Source organism: Cuculus canorus, chromosome 1 (assembly GCF_017976375.1).
Source record: "Cuculus canorus isolate bCucCan1 chromosome 1, bCucCan1.pri, whole genome shotgun sequence".
Lineage (NCBI taxonomy): Eukaryota > Metazoa > Chordata > Aves > Cuculiformes > Cuculidae > Cuculus > Cuculus canorus.
Window position 1 is genome coordinate 149,226,140 of NC_071401.1, and position 23,203 is coordinate 149,249,342.

The 23,203-nt window shown below is 43.9% G+C and overlaps 1 protein-coding gene across 1 annotated transcript in view; it reads left to right on the plus strand.

Annotated features, from left to right (window-relative positions):
- Positions 1-23,203, plus strand: part of ATP6V0A4 (ATPase H+ transporting V0 subunit a4) — a 29,677-nt gene that overhangs the window by 1,571 nt on the left and 4,903 nt on the right. The window contains exons 2-19 of the mRNA XM_009560526.2: positions 363-574; positions 1,091-1,169; positions 2,023-2,117; positions 4,103-4,228; positions 4,622-4,716; positions 5,575-5,701; positions 6,314-6,396; positions 10,625-10,718; positions 12,145-12,357; positions 12,770-12,920; positions 13,498-13,637; positions 13,949-14,106; positions 14,551-14,644; positions 16,407-16,525; positions 17,470-17,686; positions 19,272-19,379; positions 21,209-21,343; positions 22,292-22,409. Coding sequence (XP_009558821.2) covers positions 458-574; positions 1,091-1,169; positions 2,023-2,117; positions 4,103-4,228; positions 4,622-4,716; positions 5,575-5,701; positions 6,314-6,396; positions 10,625-10,718; positions 12,145-12,357; positions 12,770-12,920; positions 13,498-13,637; positions 13,949-14,106; positions 14,551-14,644; positions 16,407-16,525; positions 17,470-17,686; positions 19,272-19,379; positions 21,209-21,343; positions 22,292-22,409 — 2,269 coding nt within the window. The 5' untranslated portion in view covers positions 363-457. The remainder of the gene's footprint in view (positions 1-362; positions 575-1,090; positions 1,170-2,022; positions 2,118-4,102; positions 4,229-4,621; positions 4,717-5,574; positions 5,702-6,313; positions 6,397-10,624; positions 10,719-12,144; positions 12,358-12,769; positions 12,921-13,497; positions 13,638-13,948; positions 14,107-14,550; positions 14,645-16,406; positions 16,526-17,469; positions 17,687-19,271; positions 19,380-21,208; positions 21,344-22,291; positions 22,410-23,203) is intronic.

The following is a 23,203-nucleotide window of genomic DNA, read 5'->3' on the forward strand; positions in this document are numbered from 1 at the left end:
CAGGCCTTTTTCACCCATCTAATTACAAGGCAAAATCAATGATTTTTCTTCTCTGTGTTGTGGAAGACAAAGGGAAATTTAGTCCTACATAGGCACAGCATTCAAAACCCAAATAAAGGGTCTGAAGCATTTTTCGCCCAGCAGAGAACTAGGCAGGGTATTTGCTCTTCATCTCTCCTGGGGCCCCATTAGCTCCTCTTTTTCTGTGCGTCACACACGTACCATCACCGTGCTGGTGGGATACAACTTCATATGGGTCCAAGGAGGCTTTTAGGCGATGAAGAAACCCTTTTGAAGGACATGGTGGGCAACAGTGGGTTAGCTTCCGACTCCTTCACCGAGTGATCTCAATGTTTCCACAGTGCTTGGCACCCTCTGGCACCTCCCTGGGTGAGGAATACTGTGCCACTGCCACCAAGATCCCTGTGGACACACAAGTCAGAGGAGCGCAGACAAAATGTGTTCGGTCTTCCGGAGTGAGGAGATGAGCCTGATGCAGCTCTTCCTGCAGGTGGAGGCTGCCTACTGCTGTGTGGCTGAGCTGGGGGAGCTGGGTCTGGTCCAGTTCAGAGATGTAAGTAGTACCCAGCTGGCATGCTGAGCTGCAGGGGATGTGCCCATGGGTGTGCTCATACTTTTCCCCAAAACACTTGGAAGGTCCACCTGTTGAGTGGTCAAGTAGCCTATGGAGAGAGTAGGACATCCTCAAAGCTGATCTGAAAGCCAATCACCATGCTGAGATCCAATCTGTTCCTGCATCCCCATCCAGTGCTCTGCTCACTCTGCGCACAACCTTAGAAAATTCCCTTCACCACCGGAAAACTGAGGGTCTCTCCATGAGAGTCCATCTATGACTCCTGTAGTGACAGCAAGGCTGGATGGGAATGAGAATGGTAAGGCCACAGTATCTTTGGTCCTAAGGATACCCATGGTATTGCCCTGCATCTAGGAGCCTGTACGATGCAATGGTGTTGGCTGCCTGCACCAAAGGCTGCCTGCACCAAAGGCACCAAAGGCTCTACTGATGTTAAAAATAAGTGCAGCAGCGTACAGCCTCCAGCCCCAGGCTTGTTTTCCCTCCTGTTTTTAGCTGAATGTGAATGTGAACAGCTTCCAGAGAAAGTTTGTGAATGAAGTGAGAAGGTGCGAATCCTTGGAGAGGATCCTGCGTAAGTAAACGCTTGTCAAATGCAATCGGCTTTCTGCCAACTGGTGGTGTGGGATTTATTTCTTTGTTAAGTGCTCTCACACTGTGGAGCAGAATTAGTGGCAAAATGGTGATGTTTTCATCTGAGCCCCTGGAAATGTTTTGCATGCATCAGCTAATTACTGCTTTGCCCCATATGGGCAATAAATTGTTGCTCCTGTTTTGAAAATGGTTGACTGAACTGAAAGGATGTTAATTAGAAGATATAAAATCACAAGATAAATCTGGGCCTGAGCAGGAGCCTCATACAGATAATTTGACTCTTACCCCCATGCTCCAGCTGTTGGCACACACTTTCTGTGGCCAAGGCCTTCAACCCGGGGGCAAATCCTTAAAACTAGAGCAGCAGAGATCATGGCGCCTTGTGTCCCGTCAACGTGTGTTCTGTGAGCTCTGCACCACCCCCACCACAACACCAGTGCTCACCATAGGCACTGTGACAGCACTTGTCATTGCTGGAGTGGAGGAGTGAAGCCTGAGCTTGGTTGTCTGCCTTGAGCATTGCTCCAAGCATGGAGATGCCATAGCAGCTATCAGTATGAGGGCTTAGGGGCTGTCCAGGGCATGAGAGTGGAAGTGGGCACCACGACTTCAGGAGAAACAGCATCCTCACTGAGAAAGGTGGCTGCTAGGTGCTCAGTTTTTGATGGTTACATATATGCACTGGGATGATGGCTCTTGGGCTCTTGTATATGACTGCAAATTGTTCCACCTTGATATTGGAAGACCTGACAGGGGTTTTAGCAGCAGCTGGTGACCAGAATGATGCAGCAGGGATGATCCTGTATCAAGACATCCATGTTCTTTCCTTGCAGGTTTTCTGGAAAATGAGATGGAAGACAACGTTGAGACAGTCAAACTAGAAAAGTATCCAGAGACACTCCTGCCTCGGGAAATGATTTATATGGAGGTACATAATTTGGAGTGGACCAAGGAGAGAGGGAAGGAGACGTGTACTGTGGTCGAGTTGCCTTCCCTGGAGGTGTTTAAGGAACGGGTGGATGAAGTGCTGAGGGACATGGTTTAGGGAGTGTTAGGAATGGTTGGACTCGATGATCCAGTGGGTCCTTTCCAACCTGGTGATTCTGTGATTCTGTGATCTAGGTTGCATGCTCAAAACAGTCCTCCCCTGCAAAGAGGGACCCAGTAACTGAGGCTGGCACAGCTCTTCCTACCTGCTGAGGTCCTCCCCAATTTGCTGTCTCAGCAGTTAGGTTAAATCTGGTCTTGTTATATGTTGCGGATGACACTAAGCTGGGTGGAAGTGTGGAGCTGATGGAGGGTAGGGAGGCTCTGCAAAGGGATCTGAACAGGCTGGACTGCTGGGCTGAGACCAATGGCAGGAGGTTTAACAAAGCTGAATGCTGGGTCCTGCACTTGGGGCATAACAACCCTGTGCAGTGCTACAGACTGGGGGAAGAGTGGCTGGAAAGCTGCCTAGAGGAGAAGGACCTGGGGGTATTAGTTGGCAGCTGCCCGAACATGAGCCAGCAGTGTGCCCAGGTGGCCAAGAAGGCCAATGGCATCTTGGCTTGTATCAGAAACGGTGTGACCAGCAGGTCCAGGGAGGCGATTCTCCCTCTGTACTCTGCACTGGTGAGACTGCACCTCGAATACCATGTTCAGTTCTGGGCCCCTTCGCTACAAGAAGGATGTTGATGCCCTGGAGCGTGTCCAGAGAAGAGCAACGAAGCTGGTGAAGGGGCTGGAGAACAAGTCTTATGAGGAGCAGCTGAGGGAACTGGGGTTGTTTAGACTGGAGAAGAGGAGGCTGAGGGGAGACCTTATTACTCTCTATAACTACTTGAAAGGAGGTTGTGGAGAGGAGGGAGCTGGCCTCTTCTCCCAAGTGACTGAGGACAGGATAAGGGGGAATGGCCTCAAGCTCCAACGGGGGAGGTTCAGGCTGGACATCCAGAAAAAATTTTTCACGGAAAGGGTAATTGGGTGCTGGAACAGGCTGCCCAGGGAGGTGGTTGAGTCACCTTCCCTGGAGGTGTTTAAAGGATGGGTGGATGAGGTGCTGAGGGGCATGGCTTAGGGATTGTTAGGAATGGTTGAACTCGATGATCCAGTGGGTCCTTTCCAACCTAGTGATTCTATGATTCTAGTCTATGATTCTATGATTCTATGTTCCCAAAGGAGCCCTATCTCCTGTGAAAGCTCTGATCCAACATATCACTCTCATAGAACTCCCTCCTCCTCATCCCATAAGTGAGAATAAGGCTTTTAGTGATTAACAAGGAGAGCTGGAGTTAAAGCTGGCTTCACAGCATAAAATCAGCAGTACTGTCTGTCTGGTGGGAGTGTGGTTGTGATGTAGTAATAGCTTAACCTGGCACACATATTTGGGCCTTGCTTTTGGATGTGCAGGGGATGCTTTATCCTAGCCCAGCTGAAAGCTAAGTTTACACACTGGGTCATTGTTAAATGCTGCACATGTAAGTGACTAGGAAGAAAAATTGTGCTTCTTAGGGGCTTTCACTCTGCTAATAAGGTGGTTCCCTGCTGTGTTCCCAGGCCCACATCCTCACCTAATTTTTCTCTTACAGCTAATGAACTCAAGCTGACGGCCTTGTTGTAGGCTCCTTTTGTAGTCAGTAAACTTGAGAGCCAGTCCACCTGGAACCTGAGAAATCCTGCAGGGAACCACAGAGATGCCAAGACAGGCTGAAGCACTTAATACCAGGCATGCACTCACCTGCCTGTGCTTCAGTCAAGTGAATTCTGTTTCTAATGCCAGAATAGCACTTATTATTGACAAACTCATTGAATAATTGTATATTCCCCCTTGAAAATAACCCAACCATCTGTTATTTGAGATTTTGTCTTAGCTTGGGAAAGAACCGTGAGTCTGCTTCAGAGGTTTTATGTATGTGCTTGGACCCTAAACAGACGGTGCTGGAGAAACTTGAAGCTGAGCTACTGGAAGCCAACCAGAACCAGCAAACACTGAAGCAGAACTTCCTGGAGCTGACAGAGCTCAAACATCTGCTGAAGAAAACCCAGGACTTCTTTGAGGTGAGAGGCCTCTTTGCTCTTCCAACACAGATGTAGAAGGTTCCTAAAAATACCGACAATTTTGTTTGGTTTGTGTTGCTTTTATTGATTTTTAATCAAAACACAGTGGTCTTTACAGAATCCAGTAAGATGTGTTTGCAAAAGCACCTCATTCATTTTGGAACCTGCATTGTTCTGTGAGTAAGTGGGGCTCGAAAACTTAGTTCCCAGATCTCTTTGAAAATGGAACTTATACTTTTCAGTTGCTAAGATATAGTTCACCTTCTCTTTCCCCCTCTTTAGTCTAAATCTCTTTGGAAAGCTACCTCTGGGAGAAAAAACGTCAGGAGAAGAAAGTGAAAATAGTTTTCAAACTGCCAATGCTGAATAGTTATTAAAACTATTGTTTTCCAGGCAGAAACCAATCTGCCAGATGATTTCTTCAGTGAAGACACATCTGGACTGCTGGAGCTGAGAAGCACTCCTGCTGCTGCAGCTGCCAAACTGGGGTGTGTATTGGTGATATCTTGTTATCTTGCATCATCTCACCTGTGGCATCCAGACTCAGGCAGCCGGCTACCAGCCTAGTCCTCAGGAATTGATGTCTAACCACAGCAAAAAGCCATGGGATTGCTTGCACTAAGTTTTATCCACAATGGAAAATGGCCTTAAAGTTGAGAGGTAGGGGAGCAGAAATACCACTGAGCATAGTGCTGATGATGATTCAGGAGCCAGTGTAGACTTAAACAGCTTTCTCTTGTTTAGTGTCTGCATCAGCTAGGTGTGGTTTAACTCACTGATGGTGTTATCCCAGACGGGTGGTTTTAGCTGGTCATGCTGATATTTCTGAAGTCCTGCTCAGCTATTCTATAAGCAAAGCATACACTTGCAGAGGGCCTGTCTTGGTGAGTGTATACCAGCATGTCATGGTGTACTTCAAAGATACAGTCTGATACTTTCTGGGAAAAGGAAAACAAGCGAGAGTAAAGATAAACCACCATTTCAAAACTGCTACCTGCTATTGCTGCCACTCAGGCACTCTGTTCGTATCATTATAAGCATCAATCTGTTCCTCCATTTCTAACCAGAATTGTTTCTTCTTTTTTCTCTTCTTCTTTTTTTTTTTTTCTCTTGATCTGGAAAGGACTTAGAAAGTTTTAAAGAGAAAAAAAAAAAAAACAGAATAAAGTCAGTAGATTGATATAAGAACAAAACTCAAGCAAGGTCTTTCCTAGAAGTACCTACAACAGCAGCAGAGCCCTGTCAATCACCAACCTGAAAACAGGAGATTGTAAGCTCATGTGTGTTGCAGGTTCCAGAATACTTAGAATGGGCTCATAATTCATTTGTCTTTCCACTCTGCCCAGATTCACAGCAGGGGTAATAAAGAGGGAAAGAATGATACCTTTTGAGCGTCTGCTGTGGCGAGCCTGTAGGGGAAACATCTACCTGAGGTACACCGAAATGGACACTCCCCTGGAAGACCCTGTAACGGTAGGTAACAACCTGATTTTACTTCCTGCTGTTCCTTATGCATGCCATCGACATGCAGAAACCAAACTGGTGCCCTGGCCATGCTGTAGTATCGGCTGTCTCACCAGATCTGTGGGCCTGAAGGCAGCCTGTAGAAGAAATGTGGTAAAGTTTGAAGATGGGAGAATGTTTTTTGACATTGCTTTCCCCTTTTGCCATTGTCAAGACGGTTTCTTTTTCCTGCCTGGTTAAGGTGCATGTGAGCCCTAGCAGGGTGACTGGGTTAGAGAGACCACTGGGGAGGTGGACTGTGGCTGTCCTCACCAGGAGCTGGCTATGGAGAGCTGATTCCTCTTGGTGTTTCTGGGGTGACCCCTGTGCCCTAGCAGACCTCCTGTCCTCTACCTCTCTGTTCCCCATTGCTCCTTCCCCCATAACCCAGAGCCACCACCTGTGCCAGGTCCTGGAAGCAGCATCCAGAGAAAATGTTGCTGCTGGAAAACTGTGGCTGGGGAAGAAGAACAACCCAGTGGAGAGGCTGTTGATAAAAAAAAAACTCAACAAACCTACCACCTTTTCTGTACCAAACTATTTGCTCTGTGTGCATTAAATTCTTCTTGAATTGCATTGCAGAGAGAAGAGGTGAAAAAGAACGTGTTCATTATTTTCTATCAAGGGGAGCAGCTTAAACAGAAAATCAAGAAGATTTGTGATGGGTAAGGCAGGCCGGTGGGCAAGGTGTGGTGACTCCTGCAGAGGTGTTTATCTGCCAGCCTCGGCTGCCCAGATTTGAAGCTGGAGATTAGATTTCCGTGCCCTGGCTGTCAGCTCTGCCACCAAATTCCCTCTCACTCCTCAGCTTTGCTGCTCCTAATCATGAAAGACATCTGTCACCTTGGCACTTGGAAATTGAGGTCCTAAATTTTCCAAAGTGACTTAAAGATCTTGGGAGCCTCTGATGCTATGATTTTAACTTCGGACGTTCTAAAAGGGACAGTTTTTAAAGAAATACTCAGTATCCTTCCCCTGAAAATCAGGGGCCCTAACCTGGGAACTGGGAACGTGGTAATTCCTGACATATTCTCAAGCCTTTCTGCATTACAGCATAAAAAGATGATGCTGTAGTTTATTCAAACTTTTCCCAAGGCCTTTGGGCAATATCCGTGTAATCAGAGACAGAGCCCAGGAGAGAAATGAAAGCTTCATACAGCCTGATTTGTTTCCACCCTGTTAAGCATCTTGAAAAGATAATTCAGGTTGAATATTTTGTTACTTTTTCATAAGGCTGATGACGGATGGGCTTTGTTACAGTGTAAATCAGATTTGAGGAGAGGATCTGTCTGCTGTCACCAAATCCATTTCAGGTATAACCCCTTGGCCAAGCAGGGCCAGCCAAATGCCTGCAGGCTCCAGAAGGTCGCAGGGAGTGGGTCAGCAATTGCTCTTTCCCCACATGTGCTCTTAGGGCAGGTCTTTCCTTACATCCTGCTTTTAATCAGAATAAAAGCAGGAAGGTCAGTTCATCCAGCTGGGAGAAATCACTTCAGTCCCATGAAGCAACAGACCCCTAGGGACTATTAGCAACTCCTGCATCAGAAATGACACCCTCCAAGATGCCTTCTATAGCCAGCGGAGAAGAATGCTCATCCAGACAGCAATTCAGCCCTTCTGAGGTGGGCATCTCTCTCTATAAAGCAATCACAGTAACATGGATAGCTAGGGGAAGACTCCTAGGTATCAGCCACTGAATTCTGATCCTGAACCTCAGAAATGGAGGGAGTTTTGCCGTCACCCCTGCACAGGATCAGTCTAGTGTTGCCTATAATCTTTCAGCTTTTGATGAGTCTTGTTCTCTTTCTGGATCACAATTTCCTGAGTATATCCCATTTCTTTGCCGGCTTTTTAGATGCCATTCAGTACCCTTCTCCCCTTCCGCACTTGTGCAGTTGCTGATAGTGAATACTTCCCATCAGATTTGCCCTGTGTCAATAGCCTCACAGGTTACCAGGACATACTTCTAGACTTGGCTAGGGTTGCCTGCAGTGCTGGAGGCATTTCACTTTGGAGGATTTATTTTCCACTTGCAGCATTTCAGATTTGCTGCAGTCAATATTTTTGTCCAAGGTGGGAGTAAAAGAACAGGCAATACGAATATTGATTAAACACAGAATCTTCCAAACCGGCAGCGTGACCTTCTGCAGTGGGTTGCAGCTGGGACCATGCCGGGAGCTCATTCCATCTGTGGGATCAGGCAGCACTGGAATTGTGAGCAGATCCCTGCCGGGTGGGCTGAGTTGTGCGAAGTCATTAGGAGCTGGTGGCATGTATGTGGTGGCAAGTTTATAGAAAGGAACTTACATGGGTTTCTCTCAGTGACCTACAGCTGAAGTAAAACTTATTTACATAAGACAAATTCACTGTCCTTTACAGTGCTAATGCACTGGGCTTTTTCATTGCCAGCTAATCAGGCTGCACTTGAAATTATCCCTTATGTCTTTTCTTCCTCCTTTTCAAAGTTTTTCCTTGCTGATATACACGTATATATGGATATTTTGCTGAGTAGCAATTTTTTAAATGTATTGATCCCATGGCTCCCTTTTTGTGCTCTGTGGGCCATCAGCCACCCCTGGTACACTGGTCAGGACATTTTGGTTTGGTCCATATTTAAGGCAGGGTTAACTATACCTAAAGCAGATGGCAGTGTCATCCAGCCCCAGCGGGACGTTTCTGCCTAGCACTAAGTCATCATTCATGACGAATAAATATCCTGCAAAAATCATGGGACTGGTATAAGCCGGTCTCCTGCAAGGCAGGATAAGATTTGTTTGCAGAGCAGCTTGCCTCAGGTTATGCTTGTAGTCCCTGCTTGACTCTAATTGGTAACATTACTCTGCCAATTTCATGAGCATTAAGTCCATGCACAAATTTATTAGTGAGATGTGTAGAGGGAGCAGGGAGGAGGGAAATGTAAGAATTTTTCTTTTCCTCCTTTTCTTGCGGCTGCTTCAGTGCTAATGTGAATACTAAACCAGGTTTATCAATGTAAGGATTCCCTGCTGGATTCTCCTGGAGCTTTCAGAGATGTCTGTGCCATTAGGGCAAAGCTGACGCTCAGTATGCAAAATGGCTGTTAAAAGATCAAAGCAACACTGCTGCAATAACGTTATTGGAAACGGGGGAACTGTACAGCATGGAGGAATAAGCTTTCAAGTTTGATTAAAAATCCTTATTAAAGAAGAACTAGGAGCTGAGAAGAATATGAAGATGGAAATAATTAGGTAGGGTGAATAACCTTTGGAAACGAATACCAGGTGTTGAGTGAGGAGAGATTAAATTCTGGAAAGGGAAGTTTAGCTGAAGAGCACGTGCTGTCATTACATACAGCTCTGGGCTGATCTCTAGGAAACTACTGCGTGTTTTGTTCAATTTGCAACTGTCTTCACTTGTGTGTATGCTGGAACTGATTTTAGAGAGCAGGTGGTGACGTATTCGGTGCTCAGACAAAGCCAGAACATGATGCTTATCTGTACACAGAGCATGCATGGCTTTGTCTCTTTAACAGGGATAGACCCCTATGACCCTGTTACACCTTTTAATTCATCTCGCGTGCAAAAAGGCAGCCCTTCAGCAACCCTAATTCAGTGTAGCTCCACTGCAGGATGGTGGAAGAGTGTTGCCTTAGGCAGGTAGAAAGTCTCTGCTCTGTAAGGAGGAGTGATCTCTTCCTGCAGACCTGTTGGAGCAATATTGAAGGAAGACATTTATAATGCCCTTGAAGTGGCAGGGCTGGCACGAACACTAGATATCACTGAACAAACCAAGTAGGAAAAAATAGAGGGTTCTCTGCTAATTTTGTTACTGCAGCATCTCAGCTCAGTTAAAGCTTGTAGGCACAGAGCCTTGCAGCAGGGCACCTTGTGATCTGCGAGGTCTCAGTGGGAACTCTTTGTGCCTGCTCTTCGTACTTTAAGTATATACACTGTGACTTGTTTTGCAGGCAGGACATATCAGAGCGATATGTGACATTTATTTCTAATTCACTGTTCTGGCTTCATGTAGTGGCTTTACTTACTGCGGTGTTGTACTCATACTTCACACCACTATGACTTGCAACTGTACTGGAAAAGGTTGAGTTGCATACTGTAGATGAAGCAGTATACAACATCTGCATGGAAATAAGACTTTCACTCCTATATTAGAAACCCCCACTGGTCTGCTTGAAACAAACAAGCTCAATCTCCCAAACACCTTGGATGTAAGGTTATAAAAGCATTTATACTGACCTGGCCACAAGTAAGCCGGCATAGGAGAGAACAATCTCAGGTGTTCAAATACGTTCACCCATCCTTCCCTTGATCCACTAAGGGTGTCTGTTCACTGCGCAGCAGGAGCTGGGCTGATGCCTTCCCCTAGTGACTGCGAGAGGGTACTGCAGAGGTAGGGAGGTGATTTTTATTCCAGCCTCAGTGCAAGAGGGACATCTGTTGGCTATCCTGTTATCGGGGATTCCTCTGCCAGGGGTGCCTTTTTTTTTTTTTTTTGCCTTTTTTTTTCTTTTTTTCTTTCTTTTTTTCTTTTTGTGGCTCTTTGCAGTTCAAGCAGTTTCCCCAGCTGTTATCAGGGCATCCGTCCTGTGGACATAAGGAATGTGCCTATATATTAGTGCTCACGGCTATATACTATCATGTGCCTTATAGCACCTGAAACAGCCAGTGGTTTTGTTCAGGTACCACAGATGAAGGGTTCCTTTATGTCATGAAGAGATAAACGTAACTTTTGGAACCTTTCTGGGAGATCAGGCACAAGTTTGTAGTATGTAAGAAGTATATACTACTAATTGAGGAACAAAGTCCAGTTTCCTCAACTTTGAGCTGAGAAGAGTCCAAAGGAAGAAAACGTCAGTCAAATAAATGGTGTTTCTCACTTCTGTCTTACTGAGGCTAGATTTCGTGCCACAGTCTATCCCTGTCCAGAGTCTGCTGCTGAGCGCCGAGACATGCTTGATGGAGTCAACACAAGGATTGAGGATTTAAACACAGTAAGTGGCAGCAGCTTTACTGGTGTCCGAACCCTGCAAGTAGGACCTACCCCACCATTTGTCCTGTCCAAAATCCTATAGCCATGGCTAGATCCAGGCTTATTTTGGAAAGTGACTGTGCAGAGCTGACCGAGGGCTGGAGTTGAAGCCACCAGCCCAGGAGCAGTTCCCCTGGCCAGTTGCAGTGCCTGTGCTCTGCTCTGTCCACACACACTTTCCAGGACCTAATGGGAGACAACCTCCCATGTGAGGGGCTCGAAGACTACTTCCTGCTGTTGTCTGTGCAAAGGTCAGAAGTTTAGAATTTGTGATACGAGGCTACAGTGTGGTATCTAAAGTCATCAGCAGGCTACTGGTATTATAACCAAATTGTACATTGTCCAAAATGGTTTCATCTAGGTCTTACATCATGGTTTCCCTCAGCAGCTCACAAAATTGTTCCACCATAGTACAACTATACTAGGCTCAGAAAGGACTTTAAAGACTTCTTTTATATTTAAATTAGGTTTTTCTTTACTAAGGGAATCCTGGGGTGCTTGTCAGAACAGCAATATAAAGCTGTTATGGAAGTACAAGTCTCCAGCTTCTTTACCCCGACATTTAACCCAGGGCTGAAAAATTACAAGTTCATTTGCTGTGGGTTCTCAATATCTTGTGTATCCATACACTCTATCAGGACTTCATGTCTTTTGGAGGGACCCCGGCCTGTGACCTTTGTATTGTCACACGTGATGGTGAGTGGGTGGGTTCCAAGGCAGGAGGGAACAGACACCCTGTTTGTCTAAGGCAGCCAATCTGGCAGCTGACATACTACTGTCACCCTCTCTGTGGGTGCCTCTGACTGCCAAGCCTGTACACAAGCGTGCTCCCAAACTGCTTTTCACTTGTGAGCATCATAGGCAGCTAGGCTTTTTCAGGACTTGTAAGCCACTGAAGGTTAGTAAGGTTATCATCCTAACATATTATCTCCATAACTCATTTATGTAGCAGCATTGTGGTGGCCACGTGATGCATGGAAGTTTCAGCAAGGCCGTGAGCTGTAGCTCTAGCAGGGCAGGCATGCTCATGGATGTGATGTGCTCCAAGTCTATGGTGCAGAGCTGCCTACAGGAGATGGCATAGTAAGATGTGAGAAGTCTGTAAGCAACTGGGTAAAGAGCTAATCCCACAACTCAGTAATTCCCGACGGTCTCCTCTACAGTTACAGAAGCTCAGGGGCCATACAGGGAGAGTCCTTAGCGAACAGTATCATGCACCTTGTGTCAAGTGCTCCTGTGTCTAGACCTGCAAACACCGCCCTCCAGGATACCCCATACACTCATTCACATCAATCCCTTTCTACAATTTGCCTTGTCTAAACAACTTCTGAGTATATCATGCCACCTATACCTTGCTATCTCGAGCACTGCCTGTGCTGTGCTTACAGGTGATGACCCAAACTGAGTCCCACCGCCAGCGACTACTGCATGAAGCAGCAGCCAACTTGTGGTCCTGGGGAATCAAGGTGAAGAAAATCAAGGCCATCTACCACATTCTGAATTGCTGTAACATTGATGTCACCCAGCAGTGTGTCATTGCGGAGATCTGGTTCCCAGTGGCTGATACCAGCCGGATAAAAAAAGCTCTCCATCAGGGAATGGTAAGAGACCAACATTTTGGGTCCCTGAAGCTGTCGTGCAAATGGTGTTTTTTAGATATTGAGTGCATGTTCAGACTTCTTTCTGTTACTGTCATGTTGGGCTCCCTTTCTGTTTTAATTAAAGTTGAGGTTGTTGCATGATCACTTGTCCTCAGGGATTTTAAGGTCAGCATTAAATCTTAGCAGGTTTCTGATCAACCCACAAGAGTCAGCACTGCTGGCAGCTTTCCCTGGACAAATCAATAAAACAGAAAAAGGAAAACTCTGGGTATTAGAAAAAGGGTTGAGATATAACAGTCTTGAGCTCAGCTTTCATGTGTGTGCACACTTGGACATAGACCATGGAGCTGTGGGACCGATTCTTCTCTGCTAGCCACGTTGACTGTGTCTGTCCTTATTGTGATGTTTGCAGAAGCGCAGTGGCTCTACTATTGCCCCTATACTTACTGCCATACACACCAGGATGGCACCACCCACCTTCAACAGGACCAACAAGTTCACAGCTGGATTTCAGAACATTGTGGATGCATATGGTGTGGGCAACTACAGGGAGATGAACCCAGGTGAGAAACACTCACTTGCATGGACCTGACATGATAGAGCCAAAGTGAAGTCTTTGAGCTACAACGCTATCCTAAAGCATGCACTTATTGCTGATTGAGAAATGTAAACTATATTTTCTGCTGGTAAAAAGATAATACTGCTTGGTGCATAGGCATGGATTTCCTCAGGCAAAGAATTTGACTGTCGGTCTTCAGTGACTAATTGTGGCAGGAATAATGAACTACACAAATACATGTTGGGGAACAAACGATGGGATAGCAGCACTGAGGAACAGACCTAAGCTCACAAGGCAAATATAAGTCAGGCTTATGGTGCAGAGGCAAAAAAAACCCAAAAGGACCTGCAAAAATTGTGAGACAGTGGTAGGGAATCCCAAGGGGACCACTGAGAATGAAGAGAAACCTGGAGTGTTTCTGGTGGTAAAGCTAATTCTGCAGTAGATCTGACTGCCAGGTGAGAAGGACCATGGAGGCTTCTAAGGGAAGTAGCTGTGAGGAATGGTTCGGTGGGATGAACTTCTCTGCTGAGGTATTTTGCTTAGGAGAAGCTGAGCTTCTTGTCCTTTCCTTCCTGCAGCTCCATACACTATCATTACTTTCCCCTTTCTATTTGCGGTGATGTTTGGGGACTGTGGCCATGGTGCTGTCATGCTAGGATTTGCACTCTGGATGGTCATCAACGAGAAGAGCCTTCTGGCCCAGAAAAGCACTAATGAGGTGAGTACCAGGGAGGTGGAGCACCCTATCAGGCTATAAAAAAAGGTTCGTCATCCCCATTTGATAAAGGGAGCATCCAGCTTCCTGAAGGCTGAGTGGAGATCCTTCAAAGATGCTCACGAAGCAGAATTTTGGAAAATGATTCTGCGTAGTGCTACACAGAGACCTGGATGGGCTCAATGGACCCAGAGTTTTCTATAAATCATTTTATATATATAGATCAGCACGATCATGTGTCCTGTTGGCTGAGGCTCACCGTTTGATGGGACTGCAGGTACTTTTGTCACTGGCACTACCTTTTCCCCCTACAGATCTGGAACACCTTTTTCAGCGGGCGTTACCTGATCCTGCTCATGGGCATATTCTCCATGTACACTGGCTTCATCTACAATGACTGTTTCTCCAAATCATTCAATATCTTTGGCTCTTCCTGGCATGTCATCCCCATGTTTAGAAACAGCACTTGGAAGTAAGTGGCTCAGTGTGGGAAAAAAACACACCAAATGGAGCATGTAGGCTTTGAAAGAAACACACAGTAAATGCCTGTGTGGGGAAGGGAGGAATTCCCTTTTGTGGATGCAGTCCTGAATGAGTCACAGGTTTTGTCTGACAGACACAGACAACTCATTATAGAAATGGAACTGCAGAGTCCCCAGAAAGGTGCCAGTTTGTCCAGGCACTGATGTGCACAAGCATACGCAGGTGTCCAGGACTGATGCATAGAGAATTATCATTGTGATGGATACTGTCACAGACACGCACTCATGCACATGAGCCCAGGATAACAGTGCACAGAAAAGTTGGACTTAGTAAGGAACATAATGTGGTAGTCCTCAGAATATCTCACGTAAATATACCGTAAGCTTATACAGCAAGATTAAGATGCAAAGATCATTTCCCATTTCTCTTCTAGTAAGGAAGTGCTTCTGGAAAACACAGTGCTGCAGCTGGATCCAGCAGTCCCAGGGGTCTACTCTGGAAATCCATATCCTTTTGGAATAGATCCAGTAATTAATTTAAATTTCTCTAAGAAAATTTGTGTTTAAATCTTGTTTCTACCTATAAGGTACATCGGTAACTTCCTGCTCTCCCTCCTGAAGCTGCACTCTTTACTTCTTGATCTTTTCCTGTTCTTTAGAGGGTTGCTGTAATGCTTTTCTTTAACAAGCAAGAATATATATTGCTGACAGTTTTGCACAGGCAGCAGCAAGAAGGAACTTTGATTTTGCTGTAGAGTGGTCTTGTGCTGCAGTCTCCACTGTTACCAATCTGCTGGATTAAGTTTCCTCACTTAAGTATTTAACCCATTCCAGAGCTACTTCACAAGTTAGAAGGCAAAGTCCTGATTTCCATGCAGGCTATTTATCATGTAAAGTAAATGCCAGTATTGGTTAACTTATCCACATTTTTTTCTCTGTGTCCTATTTCCCTTTTCTTCCCATTTGCTTTTTATCTCTTGTTGAAATATAGTTGTTAACACGAAGCTTTCCTGCTTCACTCTTCATATCAGCCAGCTAACCTTTGTTCTGTGGGGTGCACTCTCATTTCAGTTGGTCACACAAAGAAACACTGGCATTCCCTAGTCTGTGGATTGATTGAACTTGTAGTAAGTTTTTCACAAAACCTTAAATCTGCCCAGGATGTATGCAGTGGAGTTCAGGAACTCACAATAGAGGAAGGTAGATTTTCAGTACATTGACGTGACACATCTCTAATTTAAATTAATCTGGGTTAGACTGTCTTTCAGCCTGGATGCTGCCTGCTTGGGAGTCTGGGAGCCCTGGCTGGGAGGGAGGAATGACTGAACAGGTGGTGGTGGGGAAGGGATGGACTGGAAAGCACCACCCCCAACATGGCTCTCTCTGTGAAAGTTATCCCTGTCATCTGCCTGGAAGGATGGATAGCTTTTTGTATTTTGCAAGTCCTGGCGGGATCTTGGAAAATAAAGTCACCCTGAAATGAGAAGTCTAGGTTGTCTCCTTCCATAGCCATAGGAGAGGCAAAGCATGCCAGACAAAGGCACATAAACTAATGTTTTGCCTTCAAATAATCCTGTCTGCCCTCCTGTCTGTGCAGGTACTACACCCAGTGTCTGAAAAGAGTTACCTATTTAGTATCTTTAGGGTCCCAAGACTTTGAGGTCTAGGAGGTTTCAGAAGGAAGTAGAAGGAACCCCAGAGTTCTGTAGCATAGAAAAAGCAGGACTGAAAAGAGGCACATGGTTATTCTTCTAACACAACTGAAAAATTACTGCAGAGAGGCAGGTGATAATCTGATCTCCTTGGCCAAAATGCTGGAATGAGCTGGTCTTTGGTCCAAACAAAAAGTTTGAACATGCTCTGCCCTCTGTGCTTCTCTGGTGAAGGTGGAACAAATTTCTGTAGGGCTAGGAAGGATTTTCTCATGTCTTCCCACCTAAGATAAAAGAGATTACTCAGCCCAGGGACAAGGAATGACACTGAAAAGATCTAGGTTGCGTTATCAACCTTTGCATTGGTTTCTGCAGAACTGAGGCAAGTCATTACATCATTTTAAATCGCTGCGATTTCCCTTGTTAAACAAGGATATTACTTCGTATCTTTTAGATGAGACACTTGCTGGAGTGAAAAGTATTGTAAGGAACACCTAGATTTCTGTTGCTTGTTTTCTTCTTACTAGAACCAGTAAGAGCAAACTGATGATGTCAAAGCCACAACTCCCACAGATCCATTATTGAACAAACACCTGAAAATCTTGTTCTTCTATCTCTCTTTTCTCCTTTTCCCAAAGATCTGGAACATTGCATCGAACAAGCTGACTTTCTCGAACTCCTACAAAATGAAGATGTCAGTTCTCATAGGGATTGTGCACATGATTTTTGGGGTGATACTCAGTCTCTTCAACCACATGTAAGTTTGTTTCACCAGCCCATTGCTGCAGCACACAAGTCCTTATCTCTAAACTAGTGTCCTTCACTCAGAGAAAGCCTCATATCTTGAAATGATGACTTGAATTTTGCCCTTTCCCCAGTGCCAGTAGAAATGCCCCACACACCGTCTGACTCACACCACTGATGGTACAGAGTGTTGAGTCCAAAGGCCAGAGGACAGCTGTCACATTGCAGATATTCCCTTAGATAAACTCACTTTTTCACTTTCTCTTTTATATTCTTGATTCTGCAGAAATACTAAAGTACACTAAATTAAAAATATATAACAACTTCCACTATTGATAACGTTTGTCTTGAAAGATAAACTCTTTTGTTCTGATCCAAAGCACACCAAAATCTTGTACAGCATGTGTGTGCATTTCTCCAGTGGATCTGTTAGTGTGTATGTCTGTATCTCTGCCTCTACGTTTTGGAATAACAATTAAGAAATGATAATAAGGTTGAGGGGTTGACACTACTGTCTTGGGAGACTCTCCAAAGCTGGAAGGTCTGTAGTGACCTTTAAGGATAGAAAGAGTTTGCAGATGACATAGAGGAGGACTGTCCCTACAGAATTGATTCTACACATGGTTCTGACCTTCTTCAGCATAGAATGTCTAAATTTGTAAAGTAGCCATTTTGTTAAAAAAAATGTTTTCATTTAAATGCATTCATTTTATGAGATGCTGAGATACTGTTGGGTCAAGCACAGAAACCTGAAGAATATGACAAAGCTTTTGTATTTAAGTAACACCTTTCATTTATAAGGACTGCAGTTACAGACTTCTTTCATGTCTAGTGATAGTGCATGTTTCTTAGGTTAGTTTCCACAGGCTAAATGGTGTACAGTACTGCCCTATTTGGGTAAACCCTGTATTAATACCGGCTGTATTAATTGTAGCTCTCTTTCTTGATTCTTTCCAGTTACTTCAAGAAATACATAAATATTATCCTTCAGTTCATTCCAGAAATGATTTTTATTGTCTCACTTTTTGGATACCTGGTCTTCATGATTATTTTCAAATGGTGTCATTTTGATGTCCACTCATCCCAAAGTGCACCAAGCATCCTCATCCACTTCATCAATATGTTTCTGTTCAATTACAGTGACACTTCAAATGCTCCCTTATATCTGCATCAGGTATGGTTCAAGCAGATTGAGTCAACAGTAGGTGGGTTTGGATTCACAGTGGACGTTGCAGAGAGTGAGCATAAAGATGGTGAACAGGCTCAGAAGCTCAGTCACATATGCCAGTCACATAAGAGAAGTTTGTTCTTCTGGTATTTGTGTTGGCCTTGTAGACAGGTAGGACAGATAAAGCCGTGAGGCAGAGGAAACATCATCCTTATTGTCATGCTTACAAGAATGGTGATGCAAGTTTAGATACTTCTGGGGAAAAAAGAAAGAAAGATGACCAGAGATACAAAGCTGAGTATTGCAAGTGTGCTGTCCTGAAGTCTTGGCACAATGTTTGAGACAAATTCCTTGATAATTTCTTATTTCTTCTTTGGAAAATTTAAGAACTTTATATATTCATCTGAAAAAGACAGAAGTAGCCAGAGGATTTTCTGGCTCTTTTTTTGTCAGAAATATCTCCTTTGGGGAGTTTGCTTAAAAAAAACCAAAAGCAAAAAACCCTCCTTCTTTCAAAGTAATCTCTTTTTTCTTTTTTTTTGCTTAGATTATGCATTTTTTTTTCTTGCTTAATTTTACATCAGCAGCACCAATGAAGAGTCTGCAAGAAAATGTTGCCTCTAGCCACATGTATGCTTCTACATCTATAAAGCTGCAGACTCTGGCACATCAATGTGAGCTCAGTTTTAGGGCTGTTTGGTGAGTCAGAGTTAGTAGAGAGTCCCAATCAGTTCCAAGTAATTGCACTAAGGCTGCAGGGGATTTGGGGAAAATACAGTTTTCCCAGCCTTCAAATGTCATTATATAACATTTTGCTTTGTAAAAACCCAACACCTTTCAAAAGTGGCTTATTTTTTTCTCATATTCCTATCCCTCTACCCTACCAGTAACTGTGCCATCCACCTGGCTAGTCTAAAAGCAAAGATTGTATGAGACTAACCATAAGGTGATCAGAGATCTCAGCTAGCTTTAAAAAAATGCAAAAATTGTAGTTTGGAGTTTTCTTTGGATGTCTTTGTTTTGTTTTTCTTAAAGTACAGACATTTATGATAGGACAGCAATAGGGATGGCATACTGCAACAAGAAAGCTTTATATTGTGGGGGCAATGTGTTATTCAAACCTGAAGCATGTGGATTCAAATCCTTTTTGGAATTGCAAATGGAGAGCAAAACCTGGATTCCCTGCTTTCCAGGGGAAGACTTCAATGACTTGGCTCTTACTGCAGCATTTCTACTTCGATCAAAGTAAGACAGACTGATTAGCTTCACCCAGAAGTTAGGACATTCACTTGGGACACTGGAGAATCAGGTTCAAGTCAGTAACACTGTGTTTTGGCAAGTTTACTCTTTCAAATATGAAAGCCTTTTATTTCCATGTGTCCAACCACATCTACCCGGCAGTACTCTCTGGAGCCTTAAGCAGCCTGCATTTATTTTCATGTCCTTACAAGCAAAGGAGACTCAACTGATACAGGGACTATATCTGTTGTATTAAAAAATACCATTTTATAGAATCAGGTTTCTAACCATAAATGCAGTTGGCTAAAGGAAATAAAATAACTTTTGCTTTTCTTGTTGTTTTGTCTTTTAGAAAGAAGTGCAGAGTTTCTTGGTCATATTTGCACTGATTGCTGTTCCCTGGATGCTCCTAATTAAACCTCTTGTCCTCCGAGCCAACCACCAGAAAGCACAGCGCATGGTAAGGAATGTGGATCATGCAAGGGAAGTTTGGTGCAGCAAAATCAAAGCTGAGGAGACAGAACCCAAAAAGTGTTTGCCGTGTTCTAATTATGCTTTTCTCTGGTCTCTGAATTTCTCCAGTGATTTCAAACTGCTTTATATCACATGTGCTGAGAGCATGTGTATGGACATTTGGCTGAGCCACCTAAGCGGGGAACAGGAGCTTTGCTCACAAGGTCATACTCTATTTGTTGCTAGTTAGGCTGACACTGAACTCTTTCAAGTATCACGTCCAAAACCAGCAAAGGTTTGGAAAGACTGAAGTGCTGGTAAAGCCAAGACAAGGCAAAGGGCTCAGTTCCTGGTCCACAACCATTAACTGCTGGTTGGGTGCTTTGTAGGAATGTGGCAATTATGATACTCCTGGCCTTGGAGATCAACACTGCTTGGAAGAGAGCCTTGATTTAAAAGCACTTGCCTGCTTTTCAGACGTGCTTTCTTCCCTAAGTGATTGTTTACATGTTAACAGACCTCTCCTTCCCATGGGCCCTGTGGTTTGCCCAGCTCCTCAGCATATAACCACGGCAGCTGCAGTTTCCCAGTTGCTCATTAATTCTCTCCTTTACTACGCTAACAGGTCTTTACTTGTCTGTCAGGATTTACTTCTTTTTATAGTTGGAGTTAGTGCTGGGAGTATCTTTTATAGGGCACAGATGTTTTCATTTGAAGAAAGAGATGCTGGTTGTGCTGCGTGACCTTTTCCAACCCAGTCACTTTTGACCTATAACTGAAAGCCAGGTCCCTGGGAGACCTTTGTGGCCCTGCCTCTGCACTGTAATTTCTTATTTTGTCATTCTTCTGGGATTTGGATGAAAGTTTGACACGGTTGTCTCCATCTCCTTCTTTTATGCTAGTAACATCTGACAGCTTTTCCCCACCTCCTATTATGCCCCTGTATTTCTGTTCCTAATTTTCATATGTTAGCTGTCTGATCACATCTAACATTTACCCAGATTTATATGTTTGCAACAAAACCTGTTCTCTATGCTGACATTCAGGTAAAGCAAAGATAAAGCGGGTGTGACAGTGATTACTGCTGCAATGGGAAACAATATGTTATCACGAGACCTTGCCCATGAAACCTGCTGGAAGCTATAAAGAGTGACAGGACAAAACCTGACAGAAGCTGTGAGGTCCATCTTTGGTTATACTGTATAATAGGACTGTTATATGGTTATAACCTAAAGCTATTCTTACACTGTACCGTCATTTCTGGAGTGAGGCTCAGATCAGGTTGTTCAGACCTCTAGAATAGGTTTGTAAAGAATGATTATCAAGAGAAGATGGGTTGTCATGAAGTTCCTGTCAATATAAAAGGAATTAGGAGGTATGAATTGTATTTCTGTCTGTAACCCTGCAACTGTGTGACCTTCATCAAGTCACCTGAACCTTTCAGCCTCCATTTCCCTTTCATTTGATGCTAATTCCTTAAATTTGCAGCCATCTAATTGAGATCATCTGCTTTAATGTGCCTCAGTTTTCTCATTTGCCAGAAGTGATGGTGGGTATAAAGGGTGCATGATGAGACTACAAACTAGCTCATATTAATTGGCATCACTGAAAAATGGTCTAGATTGGAAAATAGTTGAGTATTGTTAGCCATTCAGCAGTAGTATTCAGTTTCTGTGGTGACTGGCTATTGTTGAAATTGTCTTCATATTCATGGCATAGACCTTCATACGTTACCCATCAAGAGGTTATTGATGAAGTTCTGTGCCATGGTCTTCTTCATTTTGGTATCGATCTGCAGCATGACATAAAAGACATATTGCATTTTGTTTCTGAAAGATTCGTTCTCAAGATGTCTCAGGAAATCTTGGAGGTGAAAATGAGGTAGATGTTCCAGAGACCAATCATTCCAAGAAAGCTTCCCAGGGAGACCACAGTGGTGGCCATGGAGGACATGAGAATGATGATGAAGAGGTAAGAAAATACAGGCAGAAAATTGCTCAGACAGACACAGTAGTAGAAGACACAACGTCAAGCAGAAGCCTTTTACCTTTCTTTTAATAAGATACCAGGTCAAACTATTGCAACAGTTTGCATTTCCAGAATAAGCTTTGAATTTTTGCAGAATGAAATCCTCTGTATTTTTCCTTTAGTTTTTCCTGGTGAGGGCAGGCAGTCTTATAAACCTCAAGTTTTTACAATCCTCAAGCTTTTGTTTCCCCAGGGGAGGTTGTTTCACTTCCACATTGCACCCAGAGAAGGTCAAGCCTTCCCCAAGAGTCAGTGAGATTTCCTTCCTTTAAATTGCAAAGGAGCATTGAAAAGTTGGCAGCCTGCAGTGTTGGCTGGGAGACAAATTTTCCTTTGGCAGGTATTGTCAAGGGCTTCTGCAGTATGCAGCAACGTAGTTAGAAAAGTGACACAATTGTTCATAATGTTTGGGGGTCAAACAATATTGAGTGTAGATATTGCTGACTCTTCTCAGTCACAGGGAATCTTCACAGTCTTAGAAGATATGTTTATTCAGTGCTGTCTCCCCAAATGTGTATACCAATAAGCAGATACTCTGAGAAACCCTGTTTTATGTAAGAATTCCTGTTTCTACAGAAATCACAAAGATTAGTAGTGATTGGATTGCCATCTTATTCCAGATTTGAAATTTTAGGACTGGAATACAAGCTGTTTCCTGAATATTTGTTTCTCACTGGAATTTTATTTCTCCAGGGAGAATGTATGGGAAGACGGTAGAGAACTGACAGTTTTCAAAGCAGTCTTTTTGTCTGGGAACTATCTGTATGTTGCTTCAGGACATATCAAGAAAAAGGGAGGAGCATGGAGAGCTTTTGGTGGAGTGTTGCTCTGATAACCAGGAAGCCCTGAATTAAGAACTAATAAAATGTGTTTGGTTTTATATTGTTTCAGTTCAATTTTGGAGACATATTTGTACATCAAGCTATCCACACCATTGAATACTGCCTTGGCTGCATCTCCAACACAGCATCCTATTTGCGGCTCTGGGCACTGAGCTTAGCCCATGCACGTGAGTGACTGTCCCTTGTTAGTTATTTCTCCATCAACTCCATGCTGATCACTGCTTCTGTCAGTGTTTGATTATTGTTCATTAATTTCTTCATGAAGTCGAAGTTCTCCTAGTTCTCCTTGTGGACATGTGTTTCAGAATGTTTTTCTTTAAATCAGATTAATCCGAGCATTTTGTGGTGGCCATCTCAGTTTTCAGTAGTGATCCCTGGCAGCTCCTAACTGGAACCCATTTCCCACATTGCTCTGTAGGTGCCTCTCTGGAATAGTCCTCGTGGTGTGTGGCACTGTGGGAGGTGTGGTCCCAATGAGTAGCCTGGTCCACAGAGGTAAAGACAGTATGGAAACCATAGCTTCATTTCCCAGGAGGCATTTGCTATAGTCTTAGCGTATGCAGATGAATGTCAAAATGACTTGAAACAGTTATTTTGATTTGGTTCAGCAAACTCAAAACAAAAGTTTTAGTTAAAGCATTCCTGGAACTTGCCATTTTCACTGGGATTTTTTGCAGCACCATTTAGTGGAACCTTATATTCCATGAGAAATATAGTGTTTCGGTGTTTTGATTTAAGATTAGAAAAAAAAAAGGCTTAAATACTAGAAATTGCCTCAGGCTGGAGCTTCAGGATTTTCAATGACTTCAATTTTTCTGAAATGTTTTTTATTAATATTGCTGTACTGCCTCTGGCTAGGAGTTACACCTGCCTTTAAGAACTGGGCACACCAAAAGAGAAAACAAGAGGAGAGTGCATGCCATGGATTGACAGGGGTTAGCTGTACATCTTGACGCAGAAA